This window comes from Pan paniscus, chromosome 18 (assembly GCF_029289425.2).
Source record: "Pan paniscus chromosome 18, NHGRI_mPanPan1-v2.0_pri, whole genome shotgun sequence".
In the NCBI taxonomy this organism is placed as follows: domain Eukaryota; kingdom Metazoa; phylum Chordata; class Mammalia; order Primates; family Hominidae; genus Pan; species Pan paniscus.
Genome location: NC_073267.2, coordinates 20245600 through 20272875, shown reverse-complemented (window position 1 = coordinate 20272875; position 27276 = coordinate 20245600). Strand labels below are relative to the sequence as shown.

General features: G+C 47.8%; 1 protein-coding gene across 3 annotated transcripts in view; it reads right to left on the bottom strand.

Annotated features, from left to right (window-relative positions):
- The window catches only part of TMC7 (transmembrane channel like 7), a 78992-nt gene extending 53130 nt beyond the window's left edge, over nucleotides 1–25862 (bottom strand). The window contains exon 1 of one of the 3 annotated variants that reach the window (XM_034939959.3): nucleotides 23470–25862. In XM_034939959.3, the coding sequence (XP_034795850.3) occupies nucleotides 23470–23536 (67 nt within the window). In that variant the 5' untranslated portion in view covers nucleotides 23537–25862. The remainder of the gene's footprint in view (nucleotides 1–23469) is intronic. The other 2 variants (XM_034939961.3, XM_034939960.3) reach the window with 2 other exon arrangements.
- Nucleotides 25863–27276: the final 1414 nt, after the last annotated feature.

The window sequence follows — 27276 nt, the reverse complement described above, 5'->3', positions numbered from 1 at the left end:
ATTTTATTTACCACAGTGGTGCTCAGGACAATGAAATCATCTGCAGATGGGCTCACTTTCTGCAGATGTGTTTGCAGACATGCTTTAAATTGCACAATATCTGATTTCCAGTGTTTGGCTGCAGACACTAGCTAAAAGCATGGCCTTGGGCAAGTTATCTAAACTTGCCCAAAGTTTTAAATATTTTAAATATTTGTCAAATGGGGCTAGTAATATTTGCTCCAACTTCCTCCCACAGTGTAGGGTATAGTAACGTATTCAATAAAACTCTAAAAAGCATAAAGTATACTATGCAAATGCATGGCAACAACATCAACAACAATAATAATAGCATTTCCCGTGTGTCAGGCATGGTGTTAAGAGCTTCACACATACTCATGGGATCTGGGCTGGCCTCCTGATCTGCTTGGACCAACAGAACACAGCAGAAGTGATGCTGGGCCAGTTCTAAGCCCAGCCTTAGGAGGTCTTGCAGACTTCTGCTTCTCTCTGGAGCCCAGCCAGAACAAGCCTGAGCTAGCCTGCTGGAAGATGAGACTATGTGGGATGACCGCCCCAGCTGAGGCCACTCCAGACCAGTCTTCAGCCAGCTTGACCACCCTGCTAACCACAGACACTCAGAATGAATGACATTCCTAATTTGCTTGCATTTAGAGAGCTGGTGATTGGGAGCACTGCAGACAAAGCCAGGGTTGACTCCAAAACCCTTATCGTTTCTATATCAGGCCAGAGCTAGAAGCCAGGCTTTGCTGTGTCTTGGGCAGCAGGCTAAGGCAGGCGGGCTTTCTGCTGAAGGGGAGGGAAGCTACCTTCAAGATGGGTTTTATCCCTGATCAGATTTTAGTTGCAGGAAGATCACTCTGAGTGGAGACAGACAGGACTCAGGGAGAAGAGGGGGCAGGCAGCCATAATTACCTAAGCAATTACCCCTATGCAGCAAAGCTTCTATGCAGCAAAGCTTCATGATCGATGCCAAATGCTTGAGTTTGGATCCCCACTCTGTCACTTATTAGCTGTGTGTCTTTGTGAAAGTTACTTAACCTTTCTAAGACTCAGTTTCCTCATCTCAAATACTCATTCAACAACTCTATCTACCATGTGTCATATCTGGAGCTAAGGGAACTGCAGTGAACAAGGCAAGTGCCCTACTCACGTGGCAGTTATATTCTGAGATGGGGGAGAGGGATATCAAATAATAAACAGGCAGTAAATATTATGCCAGGAAGTGATAAGTGTAATGAAAAAAAAAAAAAAGAACAGAGTGGTGTCAGGGGACAGAGGTGATATGAGGGGGGTGAACTGTTTTTGATAAGGTGGGGTCAGGTATTGTCTCTCTTTATTTTATATATTTATTTTATTTTTTTTTTTTTGAGACGGAGTCTCGCTCTGTCACCCAGGCTGGAGTGCAGTGGCACGCGATCTCGGTCTCTCTTTAAAGGTGACATTTAGCTAAGGCTGAATGAAGGGAAGGGGTGAGACCCCTGGATATTTGGGGAAAAGCACCCCAGGCAGACGGAACCCATAAGTGGAAAGGCCCAGTGGCAGGAGAGTGTGTGACAGGTTGGAGGAAGAGTGAATGAGCAAGAACCTGGTAGGCGGTTTCGCTGGTGGCCTCCAATGAGCCACACTGGCCTGGCCCTCTGCGTGGTCCCCTCCTTGAATCTGCACAGGACCTGTGCTTGCTTTAACCAAAGGACTCAATGGAAGTAATGCTCTGCCATTTCCAGCCCAAAGTCATAAGAGGGCCTTGCAGTAGCCACTTCTGCGTTCTTGGGCCAGGGTTGCCTGGTAGGAAGTCCAACTGCCTAGGACAATGAGGTGGAGAGGAAGAGCCCCTAAGCCTACAAAAAGAACCAACAACCTGGGTGACTGCAAGAACCAAGGCCCCAGGCTCGTGTCTTCAAACCCCTGGGACAGCCAGGCACGGTGGCTCACACCTGTAATCCCAGCATTTTGGGAGGCCGAGGCAGGCGGATCACCTGACGTGGGGAGTTCAAGACCAGCCTGGCCAACATGGTGAAATCCCATCTCTACTAAAAATACAAAAAAAAAAAAAAAAAACTAGCTGCGCGTGGTGGCACGCGCCTATAATCCCAGCTACTCAGGAGGCTGAGGTAGAAGAATAGCTTGAACCTGGGAGGCAGAGGTTGCAGTGAGCCGAAATTGGACCACTGCACTCCAGCCTAAGCGACAGAGCAAGACTTTGTCTCAAAAAAGCAAAACAAAAGAAAACAAAAAAAACCCCTGGGGCATCCTCACCAGGCATCGCCATGATGAGGCCATCTTGGGTGGTCCAGCCCCAGCAGACATCCCAGGCAGCAGTGCAAGCGGGCTTCCCCGTGCCCTGCATCGTCCCTGATGCACAGAATCAGCAGAAATAATAACATGGCTTAAGCCAGCACATTTGGAGCAGTGTGTTGAGCAACAATAGGTATTTAGGACAGGGAGAATGGAAACGTTAAAGTCAGAGGGGTGGCTGGGGTCGAACCAAGTCGGGCTTTGTAGACTGTGGCAGGACCTTGGGATGTTGTGCTTTGACTGCATTTTAAAAGGTCACCCTGGGCCGGGCACGGTGGCTCACGCCTGTAATTCCAGCACTTTGGGAGGCCAAGGCAAGGGGATCACCTGAGGTCGGGAGTCCAAGACCAGCCTGACCAACATGGAGAAACGCTGTCTCTACTAAAAATAGCTGGGCACGCTGGCGCGTGCCTGTAATCCCAGCTATTTAGGATCGCTTGAACCCAGGAGGCGGAGGTTGCAGTGAGCCGAGATCGTGCCACTGCACTCCAGCCTGGGCAACAAGAGCGAAACTCCGTCTCAAAAAAAAAAAAAAAAAAGGTCACCCTGGAGGCTGCAAGGGCAAGGCTGGGGTCAGGACTTGCTACACAGCCTGTTTATGAACATTAAAGGGGATCACATGGGTAGAAGGTCCCAGGCAGTGCTCGGCACACACAGAGCTCCATAAAGGCACCAACCGGATGAGGATGGGCAGGGGCAGGGCCAGGTGGGGACCGGTCAAGGCCTGGCTCTTACACTGTAATCTTTGCCTTTCTCGGATAGGCAAGTTCAGACACAATGGAGCAGCTGTCCCACTGTAGATGACACACGGACACGTGGCTGGGGCCCTGCCAATCACCATGTGCAAGTCTACGAGCCTCACCCACCCTTCTACCTCCCTGCCTGGCACACCCTGAGGATATGACACACTTCCATTAGTGGCAGTGGCTCCCTAGAGCCAATATGAGGGTAGGGTGGGTGTGGCCCCTGAAAAGGAAAAGGGTCTAAGCCCTGCATGGAGGCTACCCTCCTGCTAGCAGAAACAAAGAGCTATTATTAACCACAAACAAAGGTCTTTGAATATAGAACAGCATGGACCTACTGAATATTCAACAGCTGTGGGGTCAGGGGCCCCAGGCTGGAGCCTGGGTTGGTTTAAAATACTGGCCTGTCACCCAACAGCCAAGCCACCCCAGGAGAGACCACAGCTGCCTCAGAGTCACATTTTTCTCATCTTGGGAATGGAGTCTCTAATACCATGGGCCTCATCAGCATGATGGTGAGGAAGGAGTTGCAAACAACATGAACAACACTGGCTAAGATTTATTGAGTACTTGCCTACCTTGTACCAGGCTATTTAAAGTATTTAACATGTGGGCCAGGCGTGGTGGCTCACGCCTGTAATCCCAGCACTTTGGGAGGCCGAGGCGGGTGGATCACGAGGTCAGGAGATCAAGACCATCCTGCTAACATGGTGAAACCCCATCTCTACTAAAAATACAAAAAATTAGCCGGGCATGGTGGTGGGTGCCTGTAGTCCCAGCTAACTCGGGAGGCTGAAGCAGAAGAATGGTGTGAACCTGGGAGGCGGAGCTTGCAGTGAGCCAAGATTTTGCCATTGCACTCCAGCCTGGGCGACAGAGCGAGACTCCGTCTCAGAAAATAAATAAATAAATAAAATAAAGTATTTAACATGCATCGTCACACTTAATACTCCAAACTACTCTTTAGAGAGAATTATCCCCATTGTGCTGGTGTGGTCTCAGCTACTTTGGGAGGCTAAAGCAGGAGGATTGCTTGAGCCCAGGAATTCAAGACCAGCTTGGTCAACATAACAAGACTCCAATTCCAAGAAAAAAAAAACCCAAAAGACAAACAAAAGAATTATCTCCATGTTACAGATTAATAACTGAGGCTCAGACAATTAGTAAGTGTTGCTTGCTCACACAGTAAGTGTTGGAACTAGGAACCCATCACAGGTTTATCAGACCCCAAAGCTGTAGTCTTCACCATGAAAAAATTCAGGGGGCCATGGATTTAAAAGTGCTTTGTAAATGTTAAAATACTGTATAAGCTGGGCACGGTGGCTCACGCCTATAATCCCAGCACTTTGGGAGGCTGAGGCAGGTGGATCACTTGAGGTCATGAGTTCAAGACCAGCCTGGCCAACATGGTGAAACCCCGTCTCTACTAAAAATAGAAAAATTAGCCAGGCATGGTGGCGGGTGCCTGTAATCCCAGCTACTCAGGAGGCTGAGGCAGGAGAATTGCTTGAACCCAGGAGGCGGAGGTTGCAGTGAGCCGAGATCACGCCACTGCACTCCAACCTGGGCAACAGAGCAAGACTCCATCCCAAAAAATATATACAAATAAATAAATAAAAATAAAAATAAAATTCCATACAAATCAACTAGGTAATTATCCTGTTTTTCATACACCACCTACCCCCTCCTAGGAAGAACTGTTCTGATTTTTCCTCTTTAGACACTCCAGGGAAGTTCCTCAACTTCAAACAAAAAATGTCACGACCATGTCTTTGAACACAGGCATCATTATTTTTATAACTAGGATCCACCCCCTCGTTTGCATATAGGAACACACACTTTTTCCAGCATGATGTCACCTCATTTCTCACGCCAACCTGCAGAGGTAAGCACAGAGGGGGCTTCACTGACCTGGTATTTTTTATTTTTTTTGAGACAGGGTCTTGTTCTATTGCCCAGGCTGGAGTGTAACCTGAACTCCTGGGCTCAAGCGATCCTCCCACCTCAGCCTCCCAAATAGCTGGGACTACAGATGCACACCACTACACCTGGCTAATTTTTTTCTTTTTCAGTTTTTAGTAGAGACGGGGTCTTGCTTTGTTGCCTAGGCTGGTCTCAAACTCCTGGGCTCAAGTGATCCTCCCGCCTTAGCCTCCCAAAGGGCTGGGATTACAGGCATAAGCCACCACCCTTGGCCTGCTCTGGCTTTCCAACAGGGAAACTGAGGCCCAGGCATGGTGACTTGCCCAAGGCTTGAGTGTCAAGACAGACTCCTGGTTTTACCACAGGTCATTTCACTACTTAGAGCCTTGATGTCCTTCTCATCCTTAAAGAATAAGATCGTCTCGTTACAGTTATTGTCAGACATTCTACTGAATTGGTCCAGCCAAGAGCCTTGCTGTTGGGATGGCCACTGTAGTCCTGTGGTCAGCGTGGGCTGCTGTTGACCATCTGCACAGGAGCGGGTAGCATATTTCAGATATTGGGGTGCCTCTATCTAAGAACGCCTAGAACTTCTTGGTCACTGGAGCCAGATTTCAGCAATTAGGAGATTATTACTTAGGTAGGAGGATGACTGGGTAATTCCAGGAGACATGAGGGAGCAGGGCCAGGCATAGCCAATTTTTCTGCCATATACTATTCTTCCAGGTTAAGGACAAAGTCTCTCTGAGGCTTAAAAGCGGTGTCTTGCTCACAGAAGGCCCTCCATCTGGGCTGGGCACTGTGGCTCATGCCTGTAATCCCAGCACTTTGGGAGGCCAAGGCGGGTGGATTACCTGAGGTCAGGAGTTCAAGACCAGCCTGACCAACATGGTGAAACCCCGTCTCTACTAAAAAAATACAAAATTAGCCGGGCGTGGTGATGCATGCCTGTAATCCCACTACTTGGGAGGCTGAGGCAGGAGAATCACTTGAACCCAGGAGGCGGGGGTTGCAGTGAGCCGAGATCACTCCATCACACTCCAGTCTGGACAACAACAGCGAAACTCCATCTTAAAAAAAAAAAAAAAAAGCGGCCCTCCATCTGAAGAATGAATGAATGAATGAATGAGCAGTGGCAGAGGCAGGTACATCTGGTGAGCATCCTGGGGTCCTTTCTTGGCAACTTTTCCCACAGGACACCACATCCTACCAACAGGCATGAACCTCCCAGGATGTGGGCACCAGCCAAGTATGATCTAAATGGCACTAAAACCACCACCAGCTTCCCCCGCGTTCTAGCCAAGAAACTTGCCCAACCGTATTTGGTGCTGAGTTCACAGCAGGGGTTTGTTTCCCACACAAAGTATCATGGAAACTCTGGGTAAAAAGGGACCTTGTAGGTCACTGGATCCAGGCCTCTCACCAGCTACTATGGGAATTAGTTCTGTTTGACAACTTGCGTGGATCCTGTCTCTGGGCCAGACTCCAGACTGGAGGTTGGGACTCTGGAGAAGATGAAGACTTGCTCTGTGCTTTGATGAGCTTTTGCTCACTCCTTCAAACACCACATAGCTCCTAAGTGCCCACTCCACCACACTCACTCACCCCTGTTACTACTCCATCCTTTTTGTGTTGTTTGTTTAAGACAAGGTTTTGCTCTGTTGCCCAGGCTGGAGTGCAGTGGTACCATCATAGCTCACTGCAGCCTTGATCTCCCAGGCTCAGGCAATACTCCTCGCCTCAGGCTCCTGAGTAGCTGGGACCACAGGTGTGCACCACTACACCCAGTTAATATGCATATATTTTAGTAGAGATGAGGTCTCGTTATGTTGCCCAGGCTAGTCTCGAACTTCTGGGCTCAAGTGATCCTCCCACCTCAGCCTCCCAAAGTGCTGGGACTATAGGTGTGAACCACCACACTCAGCCTACTCTGTCCTTTTTAATTTTTTACTTGTGTGTTGTCTCTGACTCTATAACCTCTATGAAGGCAGGGACCTTGTCTCTTTCTGTCACTGCTGAATTACCAGGGTCTAGCACAGAGCCTGGTACAGGACAGATGCTTAATAAATACCTCCTAAGTTGAATGAATGAATAATTCAGGAATGAATGAATTTGATGCTGAGGATACAAGATAGGTTAGATCACCCACCACGCCAACCAAAGTACTTTACATACCAGGAAAGAAAGGGTGTCAAAAAAATGAGTAAAAGATTTTAGGAATTTAACCCTTGAATATTATTCTTTTCTATATGAATGATGTATTTTTTTCACAATACAAAACATTTTGTTGTTTTGTTTTGTGTTTTGTTTTTGAGACAGGATCTCACTCTGTCACCCACGCTAGAGTGCAGTGGTGCCATTTCCACTCACTCTGCCTCCCAGGCTCAAGCAATCCTCCGGCCTCAGCCTCCCAAGTAGCTGGGACTACAGGTGTGTGCCACCACACCCAGTTAATTTGTTGTATTTTTTGTAGAGATGGGGTTTTACCATATTGCCCAGACTGGTCTCAAACTCCTGGACCCAAGCAATGCACCTGCTTCCACCTCCCAAAGTATTGAAATTACAGGGGCGAGCCACCGCACCTGGAACAAAAATAATTTACAGGGTAAAAAAAGCTGGCAAAAAATATTGACTGAGATGTTGACCATATATCACATTCTTCCTATTTCAGGTACTCTACACAAACCAGCCCTATTAGAAATGTGCTTTGCTTTTTCTTCTCATGAAATGATAAAATGTCATGCATGCACACACAATTTGATATTACCGATAAGTCGATGTAGATATCAATCTCAGATTATGGACTTCTTTTCACTTGAATTGTTTTTATTTTTTGTTTTTGCTTTTGAGACAGAGTCTTGCTCTGTCACCCAGGCTGGAGTGCAGTGGTGCAGTGGCGCAATCTCAGCTCACTGCAACCTCTGCCTCCCGGGTTCAAGCGATTCTCCTGCCTCAGCCTCCCAAGTAGCTGGGATTACAGGCGTGTACCACCACGCCCGGCTAATTTTTTGTATTTTTGGTAGAGACAAGATTTCACCATGCTGGCCAGGCTGCCCTCGAACTCTTGGCCTCAAATGATCCACTTGCCTCAGCCTCCCAAAGTGCTGGGATTACAGGCATGAGCCACCATGCCTGGCTGAATTGTTTTTATTTTGGATGTTAAGTGGAGGGAGGGTGTCCAGATAATCTGTGCTTACAGCTACTAAAGGGTCTTAACCCAAGAACTCATAAAGCCCGGACTCGGCCGGGCGTCGTGGCTCGCAGCCTTCGCGATTACACGCCTGTAATCCCAGCACTTTGGGAGGCTGAAGCGGGTGGATCACGAGGTCAGGAGATCGAGACCATCCTGGCTAACATGGTGAAACCCCGTCTCTACTAAAAATACAAATAATTAGCTGGGCGTGGTGGCGGGCGCCTGTAGTCCCAGCTACTTGGGAGGCTGAGGCAGAAGAATGGCATGAACTCGGGAGGCAGAGCTTGCAGTGAGCCGAGATCGCGCCACTGCACTCCAGCCTGGGCAACAGGGCGAGACTCCATCTCAAAAAAACAAAAACAAAAACAAAAAAAGTCCCTAGACTCTAGTTGAAGCTGCTATGACATGTCAATCAATTGCAAGAAGCCCTCCAAAGCCAGTGGCTGATCACTGCCCTGCTCCTGGAAAGACCACCCACCCATCCATCTATTCACTTATTCACCCACCACTCAGTCACTCAGAAACATTTACTGAGCAACTATCACCACTCAAGCACTGTTCTAGGATTACAACATAGCCTTGAACGCCACACACCATTTCCCTGCTTTTATGAAACTTAATTCTATTTGGAGGAGACAGACATTGAACAAGTAAAAACAATGTATTTCAGATGTTGATAAGTGCATGGAGAAAAATAAGTCAGGGGTCCGGGCATGGTGGCTCACCCTTTTTTGGGGTTCGGCAATGAAGGGCATGTTCTATATCTGCACTGTCCAATACAGTGGCCACTGGCCACATGGGACTATTAAGCAATTGAAATATGACTGGCTGGATGCAGTGGCTCATGCCTATAATCCCAACACTTTGAGAGGATGAGGCGGGAGGATTGCTTGAACCCAGGAGTTCAAGACCAACCTGGGCACCATAGTGAGACCCTGTCTCTACAGAAAAATAAAACATTTTTTTGGCCGAGGTGGGAGGATCGCTTGAGCCTGGAAGGTTGAGGCTGCAGTGAGCTGTGATGGAAGCAATGCACTCCATCCTAGGTGACAGAGAGAGACACTGTCTCAAAATAAATAAATACAGCATAGAGGGGCCTCATTCACAGCAGCCCAGAGCTTAGTCTGAGAGGGGAGGAGCCAGAGGCCCTGGTAGCCTCCTGGATCTGCTAGACTTTGTAACAGTAGTGTCAGGAGAAACTGCATGACTCACGCCAACTAGCACCTGGGTGGGGCCGGTGACTGGCTGGGTCTAAGGCTTTACAAACAGATGAGCAAACAGCCTTCAGGAGCAGTGACTAACTCCATCATAAGAGCTGCTGCTGGGCCTGGAACTCAAGCCCTCAAGCCCCTGCTTTTCTTTTTTTTTTTTGAGACAGAGTCTCACTCTGTCACCCAGGCTGGAGTGCAGAGGCTTGATTTCAGCTCACTGCAAGCTCCGCCTCCTGGGTTCACGCCATTCTCCTGCCTCAGCCTCCCAAGTGGCTGGGACTACGGGTGCCCGCCACCACGCCCGGCTAATTTTTTGTATTTTTAGTAGAGACGGGGTTTCACCATGTTGGCCAGGATCGTCTCGATCTCCTGACCTCATGATCCACCACCTCAGCCTCCCAAAGTGCTGGGATTACAGGCGTGAGCCACCGCGTCCAGCCAAGCCCCTGCTTTTCATGCCCGTGGAGCATCTGGTCAGGGGTCTGTGGGGCAGTTACTGAAATTCTGTCTGTCCGAGAAGGTGGCAAGGCCTGGCAGTTAAGAGCACAGTTTCCCAACCCACCCTGCCTGGATTTGGACACCAGCCTCACTTGCTGCCTGCATAACCTGGCAAGTTTCTTGACCATTCCATGCCTTGGTTTTCCCACCTATAAAATGTAGACAGCAGTTCCTACCTCCTATAGCTGTCCTGAGGATTAGATGGCAATCACATGTAATGTGCTTAGAACAGAGGTCAGCAAACGTTTTCTGTAAAGAGGTAAGAATTCACTATTTGCAATTACTCAGCTTTGTCCTTGTAGCAGGAAAGCAGCCACAGATAATCCATAAACGAATGAGCATGGCTGTGTTCTACTAAAGGTTGAATTACAAAAAAAAAGGTTGGCCAGGCTTGGTGGCTCACGCCTGTAATCCCAGCATTTTGGGAGGCTGAGGCGGGCGGATCACGAGATCAGCAGATCGAGACCATCCTGGCTAACATGGTGAAACCCCGTCTCTACTAAAATACAAAAAAAAAATTAGCCGGGCATGGTGGTGGGTGCCTGTAGTCCCAGCTACTTGGGAGGCTGAGGCAGGAGAATGGTGTGAACCCGGGAGGCAGAGCTTGCAGTGAGCCGAGATCGTACCACTGCACTCCAGCCTGGGCGACAGAGCAAGACTCCATCTCAAAAAAAAAAAAAAAAGGCTGGATTTGGCACAGGAGTTGTTTGCAAATCCTTGGTTCAAAACAGTGCCTGAGGCCGGGTGCGGTGGCTGGGTGCGGTGGCTCAATCCCAGCACTTTGGAGGCCAGAGGCGGCTGGATCACCTGAGGTCAGGAGTTGGAGACCAGTCTGGCCAACATGGCGAAACCCTGTCTCTACTAAAAATACAAAAATTAGCTGGGTGTGGTGGTGGGCGCCTGTAATCCCAGCTACTTGGGGGGCTAAGGCAGGAGAATCGCTTGAATCCAGGAGTCAGAGGTTGCAGTGAGCCGAGATCACACCACTGCACTCCAGTCTGGGTGACAGAGTGAGACCCTGTCTCAAAAAATAAAAAGGCCGGGCACGGTGGCTCACACCTGTAATCCCAGCACTTTGAGAGGCCAAGGCAGGCTGATCACTTGAGGTCAGTGTCAGGCCTCTGAGCCCAAGCTAAGGCATCGTATCCCCAGTGACCTGCACATATACATCCAGATGGCCTGTTTGGTGGTCTCTTCACATAGACATGTGAGACATTTGATGCCAAAACCCGGGATGGGAGGACTCCTTCGGGAGACCAGTCCCCTGTCCTCGCCCTCACTCCGTGAGGAGATCCACCTATGACCTCGGGTCCTCAGACCAACCAGCCCAAGGAACATCTCACCAATTTCAAATCAGGTAAGCAGTCTTTTCACTCTTCTCTGGCCTCTCTCGCTACCCTTCAATCTCCCTGTCATTCCAATTCCAGTTCTTTTTCCTCTCTAATAGAGATAAAAGAGACACATTTTATCCGTGGACCCAAAACTCCGGCGCCAGTCATGGACTTGGGAAGACAGCCTTCCCTTGATGTTTAATCACTGCGGGGACACCTGCCTGATTATTCACCCACATGTCATTGGTGTGTGATCACTGCAGGGATGCCTGCCTTGGTCATTCACCCACATTCCCTTGGTGGCAAGTCAATTGCGGAGACGCCTGCTTTGGCTGCTCCCCACCCCCTTCTCTGTGTCTCCACCTTTCTCTTTAAACTAACGTCCTTCACTATGGGCAACCTTCCGCCCTCCATTCCCCCTTCTTCTCCCTTAGCCTGTGTTCTCAAGAACTTAAAACCTCTTCAACTCGCACCTGACCTAAAACTTAAATGCCTTATTTTCTTCTGCAATACTGCTTGGCCCCAATACAAACTCAACAGTAGTTCCAAGTGGCCAGAGAATGGCACTTTCGATCTGTCTATCCTATAACATCTAGATAATTTTTGCCGAAAAATGGGCAAATTCCTACAAGATCTAGATAATTTTTGTTGAAAAATGGGAAATGGTCTGAGGTGCCTGACATCCAGGCATTCTTTTACACATTGCTCCCTCCCTAGTCTCTGCTCCCAATGCGACTCGTCCCAAATCTTTCTTCTTTCTCCTGTCTGTTCCTTCAGTCACCACCCCAAGCTCTGAGTCCTTTGAATCCTTCTTTTCTACAGACTCATCTGACCTCTCCCCTTCTCCCCAGGCTGCTCCTCGCCAGGCCAAGCCAGGTCCCAATTCTTCCTCAGCCACTGCTCCCCAACCCTAGGATCTTTCTGTCACCTCCCTCCTCACACCCAGTCTGGCTTACAGATTCGTTCTGCAACTAGCCCTCCCCCACCTGCCCAACAATTTCCTCTTAAAAAGGTGGCTGGAGCTAAAGGCAAGTCAAGGTTTCTTTATCTGACCACTCCCAAATCAGTTAGCATTTAGGCTTTTCTTCATCAAATATAAAAACCCAGCCCGGTTCATGGCATGCTTGGCAACAACCCTTAGACACTTTACTGTCCTAGATCCAGGAGGAAGGCTGTCTTATTCTCAATATGCACTTTATTACCCAATCCACTCCTGACATTAGAAAAAGCTCCAAAAATTAGATTCCGGCCCTCAAACCCCAGAAGAGGACCTTATTAACCTCGCTTTCAAGGTGTACAATAATAGAGTAGATGCAGCCAAGTAGCAACGTATTTCTGAGTTGCAATTACTTGCCTCCACTGTGAGAGAAACCCCAGCCACATCTCTAGCACACAAGAACTTCAAAAAGTCTGAACCGCAGCGGCCAGGCGTTCCTCCAGGACCGCCTCCCCCAGGATCTTGCTCTAAGTGCTGGAACTCTGGCCACTGGGCCAAGGAATGCCCGCAGCCCAGGATTCCTCCTAAGCCGTGTCCCATCTGTGTGGGACCCCATTGGAAATTGGACTGTCCAACTCGCCCGGCAGCCACTCCCAGAGCCCTTGGAACTCTGGCCCAAGGCTCGCTGACTGACTCCTTCCCAGATCTTCTCAGCTTAGTGGCTGAAGACTGACGCTGCCTGATCGCCTCAGAAGCCTTCCGGACCATCACGGATGCTTTGGGTAACTCTTACAGTGGAGGGTAAGTCCGTCCCCTTCTTAATCAATACGGAGGCTACCCACTCCACATTACCCTCTTTTCAAGGGCCTGTTTCCCTTGCCTCCATAACCATTGTAGGTATTGACAGCCAGGCTGCTAAACCTCTTAAAACTCCCCAACTCTGGTGCCAACTTGGACAACATTCTTTAATGTACTCCTTTTATTTATCCCCACCTGCCCAGCTCTTATTAGGATGAGACATTTTAACTAAATTATCTGCTTCTCTGACTATTCCTGGGCTATAGCCACACCTCATTGCCGCCTTTTCCCCCAGTTCAAAGCCTCCCTCACATCCTTTCCTTGTATCTCCCCACCTTAATCCACAAGTATAGGACACCTCTACTCCCACCTTGGCAACGGATCATGCACCCCTTACCATCCCATTAAAACCGAATCACCCTTACCCCGCTCAATGCCAATATCCCATCTCACAGCACGCTTTAAAAGGATTAAAGCCTGTTATCACTTGCCTGTTACAGCATGGCCTTTTAAAGCCTATAAACTCTCCTTACAATTCCCCCATTTTACCTGTCCAAAAACTGGACAAGTCTTACAGGTTAGTTCAGGATCTGAGCCTTATCAACCAAATTATCTTCCCTATCCACCCCGTGGTGCCAAACCCATATACTCTCCTATCCTCAATACCTCCCTCCAAAACCCATTCTGTTCTAGATAAACCTAGCTGACCCCATAAATCCTAACTCCTTTCCCCACTCCCTTTTCCATTCCTTAAGAAGCAGCCCTAAAAGCTGCTCCCACACTAGCTCTCCCTAACTCATCCCCACCCTTTTCATTACACACAGCCAAAGTACAGGGCTGTGCGGTCAGAATTCTTTTTTTTTTTTTTTTTGAGACGAGTCTCGCTGTGTCACCCAGGCTGGAGTGCAGTGGCACGATAGTCAGAATTCTTACACGAGAGCCAGGAGTGCGCCCTGTAGCCTTTCCGTCCAAACAACTTGACCTTACTGTTTTCGCATAGCCCTCATGTCTGCATGTGGCGGCTGCTGCTGCTGCTTTAATACTTTTAGAGGCCCTCAAAATCACAAACTATGCTCCACTTACTCTCTACAATTCTCATTACTTTCAAAATCTATTTTCCTCCTCACACTTGATGTATATACTTTCTGCCCCCAGCTCCTTCAGGTATACTCAGTCTTTGTTGAGTCTCCCACAATTACCATTGTTCCTGGCCTGGACTTCAATCCGGCCTCCCACATTATTCCAGATACCACACCTGACCCCCATGACTGTATCTCTCTGATCCACCTGACATTCACTTCATTTCCCCATATTTCTTTCTTTCCTGTTCCTTACCCTGATCACACTTGGTTTACTGATGGCAGCTCCACCAGGCCTAATCACCACTCACCAGCAAAGGCAGGCTATGCTACAGTATCTTCCACATCTATCATTGAGGCTACCGCTCTGCCCCCCTCCACTACCTCTCAGCAAGCTGAACTCATTGCCTTAACTTGGGCCCTCACTCTTGCAAAGGGACTACGCGTCAATATTTATACTGACTCTAAATATGCGTTCCATATCCTGCACCACCATGCTGTTATATGGGCAGAAACAATGTCCTCACTATGCAAGGGTCCTCCATCATTAATGCCTCTTTAATAAAAACTCTTCTCAAAGCTGCTTTACTTCCAAAGGAAGCTGGAGTCATTCACTGCAAGGGCCATCAAAAGGCATCAGATCCCATCACTCAGGGCAACACTTATGCTGATAAGGTAGTTAAAGAAGCAGCTAGCGTTTCAACTTCTGTCCCTCATGGCCCGTTTTTCTCCTTCTCATTGGTCACTCCTATTTACTCTTCTGCTGAAGTTTCCACCTATCAATCTCTTCCCACACAAGGCAAATGGTTCTTGGATCAAGGAAAATATCTCCTTCCAGCCTCACAGGCCCATTCTATTCTGTCATCATTTCATAACTTCTTCCATGTAGGTTACAAGCTGTTAGCCCACCTCTTAAAACTTCTCATTTCCTTTCCATCGTGAATATCTATCCCCAATCCTCCACTCTTGACTCCCTCTTGGAGTGGATAGATGATCTTTGCTGACAGGACACACTCCAACACTTTCACCCTGATGAAGTCCTATTCTTTACTTTTGTACTCACTCTTGTTCTTATTCCCATTCTTATGCCACCCTCTACCTCTCCCCAGCTATCTCCACCACACTATCAATCTCACTCACTCTCTTCTAGCCATCTCTAATCCTTCTTTAAGAAACAATTGCTGGCTTTCAAAAGAACAAAGGTGGAGGCATCACGCTGCCTGACTTCAAACTATACTACAAGGCTACAGTAACCAAAACAGCATGGTACTGGTACCAAAACAGAGATATAGACCAATAGAACAGAACAGAGCCCTCAGAAATAATATCACACATCTACAACCATCTGATCTTTGACAAACCTAACAATAACAAGAAATGGGGAAAGGATTCCCTATTTAATAAATAGTTCTGGGAAAACTGGCTAGCTATATGTAGAAAGCTGAAACTGGATCCCTTCCTTACACCTTCTACAAAAAGTAATTCAAAATGGATTAAAGACTTAACTGTTAGACCTAAAACCATAAAAACCCTAGAAGAAAACCTAGGCAATACCATTCAGGACATAGGCATGGGCAAGGACTTCATGTCTAAAACACCAAAAGCAATGGCAACAGAAGCCAAAATTGACAAAACGGATCTAATTAAACTAAAGAGCTTCTGCACAGCAAAAGAACTACCATCAGAGTGAACAGGCAACCTACAGAATGGGAGAAAATTTTTGCAATCTACTCATCTGACAAAAGGCTAATATCCGGAATCTACAAAGAACTCAGACAAATTTACAAGAAAAAAACAAACAACCCCATCAAAAAGTGGGCAAAGGATATGAACAGACACTTCTCAAAAGAAGACATTTAAGCAGCCAACAGACACATGAAAAAATGTTCATCATCACTGGCTATCAGAGAAATGCAAATCAAAACCACAATGAGATACCATCTCACACCAGTTAGAATGGCCATCATTAAAAAGTCAGGAAACAACAGGCGCTGGAGAGGATGTGGAGAAATAGGAACAGTTTTACACTGTTGGTGGGACTGTAAACTGGTTCAAACATTATGGAAGACAGTGTGGCAATTCCTCAGGGATCTAGAACTAGAAATTATCATTTGACCCAGCCATCCCATTACTGGGTATATACCCAAAGGATTATAAATCATGCTGCTATAAAGACACATGCACACGTATGTTTATCGTGGCACTATTCACGATAGCAAAGACTTGGAACCAACCCAAATGTCCATCAATGATAGACCAGATGAAGAAAATGTGGCACATATACACCATGGAATACTATGCAGCCGTAAAAAAGGATGAGTTCATGTCCTTTGTAGCAACAAGGATGAAGCTGGAAACCAGCATTCTCAGCAAACTATCACAAGGACAAAAAACCAAACACCGCATGTTCTCACTCATAGGTGGGAATTGAACAATGAGAACACTTGGACACAGAAAGGGGAACATCACACACCAGGGCCTCTTGTGCGGTGCGGGGAGTGGGGAGGGATAGCATTAGGAGATACACCTAATGTAAATGATGAGTTAATGGGTGCAGCACACCAACATGGCACATGTATACATATGTAACAAACCTGCACATTGTGCACATGTACCCTATAACTTAAAGTATAATTTTAAAAAATAAGTAAATAAATAAATAAAAAAGAAGCAGTTGCTGGCTTTGCAATTCTCTTTCCTCCAAAATCGCCGAGGCCTCAATTTACTCATTGCTGAAAAAGGAGGACTCTGTATATTTTTAAAGGAAGAGTGTTGTTTTTACCTAAATTAGTCTGGCCTGGTATATGACAACATAAAAAACTCAAGGATAGAGCCCAAAAACTTGCCAACCAAGCAAATAATTATGCTGAACCCTCTTGGGCACTCTCTTAATTGGATGTCCTGGGTCCTCCCAATTCTTAGTCCTTTAATACCTGTTTTTCTCCTTCTCTTATTCAGACCTTGCATCTTCTGTTTAGTTTCTCAATTCATACAAAACCGTATCCAGGCCATCACCAATAATTCTATATGACAAATGCTCCTTCTAACAACCCCACAATATCAGCCCTTACCCCAAAATCTTCAGCTGAATCTCTCCCACTGTAGGTTCCTATGCTGCCCCTAATCCCGCTCGAAGCAGCCCTGAGAAACATCACCCATTATCTCTCCATACCACCCCCAAAAATTTTCACCACCCCGACACTTTACCACTATTTTGTTTTATTTTTCTTATTAACATAAGAAGACAGGAATGTCAGGCCTCTGAGTCCAAGCTAAGCCATCATATCCCAGTGACCTGCACGTATACATCCAGATGGCCTGAAGCAACTGAAGACCCACAGAACTGAAAACAGCCTTAACTGATGACATTCCACCATTGTGATCTGTTTCTGCCCCACCCTAACTGATCAATGTACTTTGTAATCTGCCCCACTCTTAAGAAGGTTCTTTATAATCTCCCCCACCCTTAAGAAGTTTCTTTGTAATTCTTCTCACCCTTGAGAATGTACTTTGTGAGATCCACCTCCTGCCCCCAAAACATTGCTCTTAACTCCACCGCCTATACTAAAACCTGTAAGAACAAATGATAATCCACCACCCTTTGCTGACTCTCTTTTCGGACTCAGCCCGCCTGCACCCAGGTGAAATAAACAGCCATGTTGCTCACACAAAGCCTGTTTGGTGGTCTCTTCACATGGACACGCATGAAACACACAACTGCACTTCAGGCTGGGCGACAGAGCTAAATTCCATCTCAAAAAAATAAAAATAAAAAGGAGTCACCTCCCCCGAGAGGCCTCTGGACCACCCCATCTGAGCAGGCCACTCTTCCTTCTCTATCTTACCATCTTGTTTCTGTCCCAGTAGTTAGGGCTACCTCCAGTAATCCTATTTGTCCCTTTACTGTTTAGTGCGTCTCGCTTGACTAGAAGCTCCATGAAAGCAGAGACCCTACCTGCCTCCTTCGCCACTAGACCCCCAGGGCCTGGTATGTGGTGATCGCTCAGGGCCCATTTTCTTCCCTTCCTCCTCCTCCGAGGGTGGGGACAGAGCATCAGAAGGTCTAGGCGGCCCCAGACCCAAACAATGCTCCTTTAAAAGGAAACCAGATTGTTACAAAGATCAGAGGCCGAAAAGTTATTTCCGCCTTTTATCCCTCTAAATTCTTCACTTCCTGAAAAAACAAAAAAAAGCCACTGAGGGCCCTTGGACTAAATCCAGGCCTGAGTTGCTGGGCAGAGGTCAGTCTTGTCCAGACATGGGAAAAAAATAACTCGAGTCAGACGGGTGGGTCACCAGAGAACGAATCCAGCCTGCAAATGGCCTGTGCAATCTTCAGCTCTGTCCAGACCTGCCTCCCTCTGGGGATGCCTTTAAAGGCGATGAATGACCTGGACGAATGGGCTTAGAAGATAAGAGGGAAAAACAAATATCACAGGTCAAATGGTTATTTGTCTTCAAGTTTAACACCGTCTACTGGACTGAAAGACGCCCAAAGAATAGTTGTTCAACTATGTAAATTCCTTTTTTTTTTTTTTTTTTGAGACAGAGTCTAGCTCTGTTGCCCAGGCTGGAGTGCAATGGTATGATCTTGGCTCACTGCAAGCAACCTCTGCTCCTGGGATCAAGCCATTCTCCTGCCTCAGCTTCCCAAGTAGCTGGGACTACAGGCATGTGCCACCACACTCAGCTAATTTTTGTATTGTTAGTAGAGACGGGGTTTCACCATGTTGGCCAGGCTGGTCTCGAACTCCTGACCTCAGGTGATCCACCCGCCTCAGCCTCCCAGAGTGCTGGGATTACAGGCGCGAGGCACCGTGCCCGGTCAACTACATAAATTCCTAACAACGTATCTCCAGAAAGTATAGGCACAACGGCACATGCAGTCATGCCCATAATCAAGTGCTCCGGGAGGCCAAGGCGAGAAGATCCCTTGAGCCCAGGAGTTTGAGACCAGCCTGGACAACATAGCAAGACTCTGTCTCTACAAAATATACAAAAATTGGACTGGGTATGGTGGCTCACGCCTGTAGGCCCAGCACTTTGGGAGACCAAGGCAGGAAGATCGATTGAACTCAGGAGTTCGGGACCAGCCTGGACAACATAACCAGACCCAGTCTCTACTAAAACTCAAGAAAATTAGCCAGACGTGGTTGCATGCGCCTGTAGTCCCAGCACTTTGGGAGGCCAAGGTGGGTGGATCACCTGAGGTCAGGAGTTCGAGACCAGCCTGGCCAACAATGGTGAAGTTTAATCTCTACCAAAAATACAAAAATTAGCCAGGCTTGGTGGCACACACCTGTAGTCCCAGCTACTTGGGAGGCTGAGGCAGGAGAATGGATTGAACCCAGGAGGCAGAGGTTGCAGTGAGCCGAGATCACACCATTGCACTCCAGCCTGGGCAACAGAACAAGACTCCATCAAAAAAAAAAAAGAAAGAGAGAAGACAAGAAAATTAACCAGGTGTGGCTGCATGCACCTGTAGTCCCAGCACTTTGGGAGGCCAAGGCAGAAGGATCAATCAAGGCTAGGAGTTTGAGACTGCAGAAGGAAACCCTGTCTCTAAAAAAAAGGTCCAGCTAAAATCAGGGTCCAGCTCCACCACAAGCGCAGCTCCAGGGGCTGTTGAGTTTTGCCTCTACCATTCCAAGTAGTCCCTGCTCCAGACCAAGTCCCACCATCTGGCAGTCAGGTCAGTCCAACCACAGTCATATCAGGGCCCTTCCAGGTTCTTTCATTGAGTGTCCCTTGAGGCGGCTGGAGGAGAGGCCAATGACATTTGCACTTGAGACTCCAGAGTCTAGCTTTATAACCACTATGTTATGGCTGCCAGTGTGGCTGCAAGGACACTTCTTTCATTCATTCATTTATTCATTCACAATAGATGTAGCATCTGCTGTGTGCCAGATGCCATTCTAGGTTCTAGGGAAACAAGGCAAAGCCCCTGTTTTCCAAGGCATCCACATTCTAGGAAAGACTGCTACCAACCTGGCGTGGTGGCTCATGCCTGTAATCCCCGTACTTTGGGAGGCCGAGGTGGGCGGATCACTTGATGTCAGGAGTTCGAGACCAGCCAACATAGTGAAACCCCGTTTCTACTAAAAGTACAAAAATCAGCTGGGCATGGTGGCACGTGCCTGTAGTCCCAGCTACTCAGGAGGCTAAGGCAGGAGAATCACTTGAACCTGGGAGGCAGAGGTTGTGGTGAGCCGAGATCATGCTACTGCACTCCAGCCTGGGCAACAGAGTGAGATTCCATCAAAAAATACTAATAATAAAATAAAGACTGCTACTAAACAAGAAAATAACCAAACCAGATAGATGACTTCAGGTGGTGGTAAGAGCTTTGAAAGAATAAGCAAGGTAACTAACTGGTCAGAGGAAGTGAGATGGGTGCATTCCCTCAGATAGACCGCCCCAGAGGTCTGCCTCTCTGACATGACATTTGAGCAGAGACCCAACAGGAAAAGGAAGAGGCTGCTCTATGGCCGGGTACGGTGGCTCACATCTGTAATCCCAGCACTTTGGGAGGCCCAGGCGGGCGGATCACGAGGTTAGGAAATTGAGACCATCCTGGCTAAGACGGTGAAACCCTGTCTCTACTAAAAATACAAAAAAATTAGCCGGGCGTGGTGGCGGATGCCTGTAGTCCCAGCTACTCGGGAGGCTGAGGCAGGAGAATGGCATGAACCTGGGAGACGGAGCTTACAGTGAGCCGAGATCGCGCCACTGCACTTCAGCCTGGGCGACAGAGTGAGACTCCATCTCAAAGGAAAAAAAAAGAACCAAGAGGAGTCCAGGCGAAGAGAACAGCAGATGCAAAGGCCCTGAGGCAGAAACAATCTTGGTATGCTGGAGGAATAGGAAGGCAGCCAGTGCAGCTGGAGCAGGATGGGTTAAGGGAGGATCGAGGTGATGAGGGCCTGGAAAGAGGGGCTGGGGTCGAATCACCAGATCCTGTTGGTTGCGATGGAAGAGCCTGGAGTTTATTCTCAGAGCAGTGAGAAGCCACTGGAAAGTTGTTTTTTGTTTTTCTGTTTTTGAGACAGAGTCTAGCTCTGTCACCCAGGCAGACTGCAGTGGTGCAACCTCGGCTCACTGTAACCTCTGCCTCCCAGGTTCAAGCGATTCTCCTGCCTCAGGCTCCCCAGTAGCTGGGATTACAGGCACATGCCACCACACCCATCTAATTTTTTTTTTTTTTTTTTGAGACAGAGTCTCTGTCACTCAGGCTGGAGTGCAGTGGCGCAATCTTGGCTCACTGCAACCTCCATCTCCCGGGTTCAAGCGATTCTCCTGCCTCAGCCTCCCGAGTAGCTGGGACTACAGGTGCATGCCACCACACCTGGCTAATTTTTTGTGTTTTTAGTAGAGACAGGATTTCACCACGTTAGCCAGGATGGTCTCGATTTCCTGACCTCGTGATCTGCCCACCACGGCCTCCCAAAGTGCTGGGATTACAGGTGTGAGCCACCGTGCCTGGCCAGCCACCGGAAAGTTTTATGTAAGCAGGGGAGTGATCTGTTTTATCATTTAGAAGGATACACACCTCTTCTTTTTTTTTTAGAGACAGGGTCTAGTTCTGTCACCCAGGCTGGAGCCCAGTGTCACAATCATAGCTTACTGTAACCTCAAACTCCTGGGCTCAAGTGATCCTCCTGCCTCAGCATCCCAAAGTGCTGGATTACAGGCATGAGTCACCATGCCTGGTCACACTTCTCATTCTTTAAACCAGACCTCATTTGTCGCCTCCCCCATCCCCCGCCCCACCCCACGGACTGTCCTATAATGCCCATACAACAGGTCACTGTTTAGAAAGTGCTACAAAGTTACAAACACAGTCCCTTCTGAGCCTCCCACCAATGTTGGTGGGTACAAGATCAAAAAAAAAAAAAAAACTCATCTATCTAAGGGGCATAGAAGACTTTTTAGTTAGAGGGCCCAATTATAGTCCTCCTGAAAAGATGCCAAAAGTCCCCTCAAACACTTAGCAAAGATTCAAGAAAGATGAATCTCACATTCTTTGTATGGGAAATGAGGAACTTGACATCTTCAATATAATGGATTCCACTAAAATAAGATGACGATCAATAGGAACCAACTAAAAAAATACTTGACTAGCTGTTATTGAAAGGCTGAAATTCAGCTGACATAAGCAGTATTAATATTGAGCTAGAAAATAATTCGAATTGAATCCACCCCAACTTTTGTTTTCTGATTTGGGTCTCTTCTAAATTTTTTTTTCTTCTGGACATTGGGAACAATCCAATTTGAAGCCCTCAATGCCCAAATCTACACTCATGTTTTATTCTATATCCTTGGTTTCTTTTTTGAGACAGTCTTGGTCTGTCGCCCAGGCTGGAGTGCAGTGGCGCAATCTCGGCTCACTGCAACCTCCGCCTCCCAGGTTCAAGCTATTCTCTGCCTCAGCCTCCCAAGTAGCTGGGATTACAAGCACCCACCACCACTCCCGGCTAATTTTTGTATCTTTAGTAGAGATGGGGTTTCACCATCTTGGCCAGGCTGGTCTTGAACTCCTGACCTCGTGATCCACCCGCCTCGGCCTCCCAAAGTGCTGGGATTACAGGCGTGAGCCACCACGCCCGGCCCTACATCCTTGGTTTCAGTAAATCTCTATTCTAAAATTGAAAAAGAGAAAACATTGCGGATAAAACTTTACAGTAGGGTCTTGTGTTTTGTTCAGGACAAGATTTGTAAGCTCCAAATGCTACAAGGAACCCTGCCTGAGTGCTGGCAACTTTTTTATCCTGACTGGGCAGCGGTTGTACATATTTCTGTAGAAATTCATGGAGCTGTATACTTTACTGTAATTCTACCCAATACAAAAGATTATAATACTTGGCTGGCTACCATTTATTGTGACTGTCTAGCCACAATGCCAGGCACTGTGCTAGACACATCACACGATTCTCAGCTAATCCCCGCCCCATTCTATTCCCATTTTACTGCTGAAGGATCTGAGGCTCAGAGAAGGCAAGCCACTTACCAAAGGTCCCACAGCAATAAACAGACAAGGCAGAATTCGGTTTCAAGTTGGTCTAACTGTATGTGAAGGCTGAAATGTCCGGGAGGCAGGCACCTCGTACCAGAATGTTAGGCGTGGAGGGGGTGCTCAAATCCTTTCATTTAACAGCAGATGAGGCTATTGAAAGACTGTCTCGGTCAACAGCTGGAAGACAAACCCACCACGGTCCAGACTGCAGTTCTAGTGTCCTTTTGGCCCGGCTGGCTTCCACTGGATTGGATGGGGACGCGTTTGTGGAGGGAGCAGGAATAAGGAAGATCTCCTTCCCACCTGCTGTTCCCCAGAGCCGGGAGCACCCGGCGCCGGGGGTGGGAGGGAACAGCGGCCAGGCCGAGCCTCCAGCACCCGGCTCCCTCCGTGCGCCCTCGGACCCCAGGGGCACCGTCCCCGCGCGCGCTCCCTGCCGCCCTACCTGGATGGACCGCCGGCTGCCGGCTGGGCCTGCCGGGCTGGAGCGCACGGCCGCTGGACTCGCTCATGGCCGCGCCCCGCGCTCCTCAGAGGCTGCCGAGGACCCTCTCCAGCCGCCGCCGCCGCCGCCGCCTCCCCGGCCTTCCCTCGCGGAGCCGGGATTCCAGGTTCCGGCGCTGACATCACAGAAGCCGGAGTGGGGCGCCCCCGCGAGGAGCCGAGCATCAGGGACCGCAGAGGGGCTGCAGAGTCCGGGAGATCCGGCAAGGCTCCATCCAGCGGTGGCGACAAGCAGCGACCTCCCTGATGTCTCACTGAGCTTAAAAAATAACAATAGAATGGGCGCACTGGGAGCCCAGTCTCCACCAGGACCCGGTACACCCATGTAACAAACATGCACATGGACCCCCTGCCTCTAAAATCAAACCTGATCTAATAAAGAAATAAATAACAAAAATAACTGGATGGGAGTGGTGGCTCACGTCTGTAATCCTCGCATTTTGGGAGTCCGAGGCTGGAGGACCGCATGAACTCACAAGTTTGAGACCAACCTGGCCAACACAGTGAGACCCCCATCTTTAAAATTAAAAAATAAAAAGTCCACACGCAAAAAACCCCAAGACTCCAAATCAGTGCATCTAGTAAGTTACCATTTGGGAACAAAAAGGAAACCAAAAAATATATTTGTACATGCTTGTAAATGCCTAAGCTATCTCCCTAGAGGGTGCAAAAAACTGGCTACCTGTGGTAGCCCTGGGTGGGGAGCTAGAGGGCCGAGTGAAGAGAAAACCACGTGCAGTGTTTGTCTTTTACGTTTTGCACTATATCCTCGTTTCATCTCTACCTTTGTTCGTGTGCAGGTTAAAAACATAAAATTGCCAGGCGCAGTGGCTCACGCCTGTAATCTCACCACTTTGAGAGGCCGAGGCGGGAGGATCACCTGAGGTCAGGAGTTCGAGACTAGCCTGGCCAACACGGTGAAACCCTGTTTCTACTAAAAATACAAAATTAGCCTGGCATGGTAGTGCATGCCTGTAGTCCCAGCTACCAGGGAGGCTGAGGCAGGAGAATCGCTGGAACCCAGGAGGCAGAGGTTGCAGTGAGCCGAGATCACGCCACTGTACTCCAGCCTGGGCGACAGAAGGAGACTCCATCTCAGAAAAAAAAAGAAAAAGAAAAGTAATTGCTAAATATAAATAAATGGGGGAAATGGAGAGAAATCTCCTGTGCAGATTTTGAAATCATTTACATAGATACTTCAAGGATTACGTAGATACTTACGTAGATACTCCTTAAGTGTGAGTTGCCCATAGCGACATCCTTCCAAAAGAGTGCAGTATGGAAGTGGTGGTGGAAGAGGGTGAGGGTGGGCTTTATATTAGATAATACCTGACAAACACTGTCTCAGACAGATGATCAAAGTTAACATCAGCCAGGCTCAGTGGCTCACACCTGTAATCCCAGCACTTTGGGAGGCCGAGGCAGGTGGATCACTTGAGGTCAGGAGTTCGAGACCAGCCTGGCCAACATGGCGAAACCCTGTCTCTACCAAAAATACAAAAAAATTAGCTGGGCATGGTGGCGGGTGCCTGTAATCCCAGCTACTAGGGAGGCTGAGGCAGGAGAATCTCTTGAACCCAGGAGGCGGAGGTTGCAGTGAGTCGAGATTGCACTACTGCACTCCAGCCTGGGCAACAGAGTAAGACTCTATCTCAAAAAAAAAAAGGTAAATAAGTAAATAAGTTAACATCAACATTAAGCCATGAGGATAGTGTGCACCCTTCCTACGATGGGATGAGAAGGACACTTTACCTCTGTGGTCATAAGAAAAATATCAGACAAATTCAACTGAGGGGCATTCTACAGAATACCTGATTAGTATTCCTCAAAACTGTCAAGGTCATTTAAAAAAAAAAAAAAAAAGGAGGCTGGAGACTGGGTGTGGTGGCTCATGCCTGTAATCCCAGCACTTTGGGAGGCCAAGGCAGGTGGATCGCAAGGTCAGGAGTTCAAGACCAGCCTGGCCAAGATGGTGAAACCCTGTCTCTACTAAAAAAATACAAAAAAATAGCTGTGTGTGGTGGCGGGCACCTGTAACCCCAGCTACTCAGGAGGCTGAGGCGGAGAATTGCTTGAACCCAGGAGGCGGAGCTTGCAGTGAGCCGAGATTGTGCCACTGCACTCCAGCCTGAGCGACAGAGTGAGACTCCATCTCAAAAAAAAAAAAAAAAAAAGGCTGGATGCAGTGGCTCATGCCTATAATCCCAGCGCACTTTAGAAGGCTGAGGTAGGAGGATGGCTTGAGCCCAGGAGTTGGAGACTAGCCTGAGCAACATAGTGAGACCCCATCTCTCCAAAAAATTTTAAAAATTATCTGAATGTGGTGGTGCACGCCTATAATCTGAGCTACTCAGTTCCTGGAACACAAGTTAAAACACATTAAAAACTATGGAAATCTTAATAAAGTAGAGACTTCAGTTAATAGTCATGTATCACTCTTGGTTCATTAATTGCGAGATGTTGGATATAGGATGTTAATAGTAGGAGAAACTGGGCGTGGGCCATGTGAAAACTCACTATCTTATCCTCAAAGTTTTTCTGTAGATCTAAAAGTATTCCAAAACAGAAAATTATGTGTGTGGGTAAGTAATTTCCTGGCTCAAAATAAAGCTATTTTTTATTTATTTATTTATTTTGAGACAGAGTCTCACTCTGTTGCCCAGGCTGGTGGCAGTGGCACAATCTTGGCTCACTGCAACCTCTGCCTCCCAGGTTCAAGCAATTCTCCTGCCTTAGCCTCCCGAGTAGCTGGGATTACAGGCACCTGCCACCACACCGGCTAATTTTTGTATTTTTAGTAGAGATGGTGTTTCGCCATGTTGGCCAGGCTGGTCTCAAACCACCGACCTCAAGTGATTCGCCTGTCTTGGCCTCCCAAAGTGCTGGGATGACAGGCATGAGCCACCATGCCCAGCTGATAAAAGCTGTTTTTATTGTGGTTAAGGGTAAGGTCACTGGAAGGGAACGTGGTTTCTGATTATTTCCTATGTGAGCTGGACCATGTGCCACAAACTTTCTGAGCCTGTTTTCTCATCTGTAAAATAGGGATATAAGACTAGAGCTTAGGTCCAGGGCTGTGGCAACAACAACTGCCTAGGGGCAGCCTAAATTTCTATTGATCGGAGAGGGGTTAAATAAATTTTGACACATCCGTCCAGCAATTACATAGCTCTACATGGAGATGTATCAAAAATTATATTTATAGAAGGTATATTATTAAGTGAAAAAGCAAGGTGGAGGCTGGGCGTGGCAGCTCATGCTTATAACCCCAGCATTTTGGGAGGCTGAGGCAGGAGGGTCACTTGAGTCTAGGAGTTTAAGACCAGCCTGGGCAACATAGTGAGATCCCTATCTCTACAAAAATAAAAATTATCCAGGTGTGGTGGCACACGTCTGTAGTCCTGGCTACTTAGGAGGCTAAGGTAGGAGGATTGCTTGAGCCCAGGAGTTCAAGGTTCAGTGAGCTATGCTCATGACACTGCCCTCCAGCAACAGCGAGACACCATCTCAAAAACAAAACAAACAAAAAAAAACAAGATGAACAAGTGTATCAGGTAAGCCACCATTTGGGTTAAAAAAGCCAGAATATATATGTATCTGTTTCTAAATGCAGCGTACATCTCAGGACAAGGGCAGGGGAATTTTTACTAATTACCCCTTTTTTTACTCCATAGACATATTACTGATACATACTCAAATGTTTAAAAATGATCTTTAAACCTGTGGCACAGGGGAAGTGTCAGGAAAT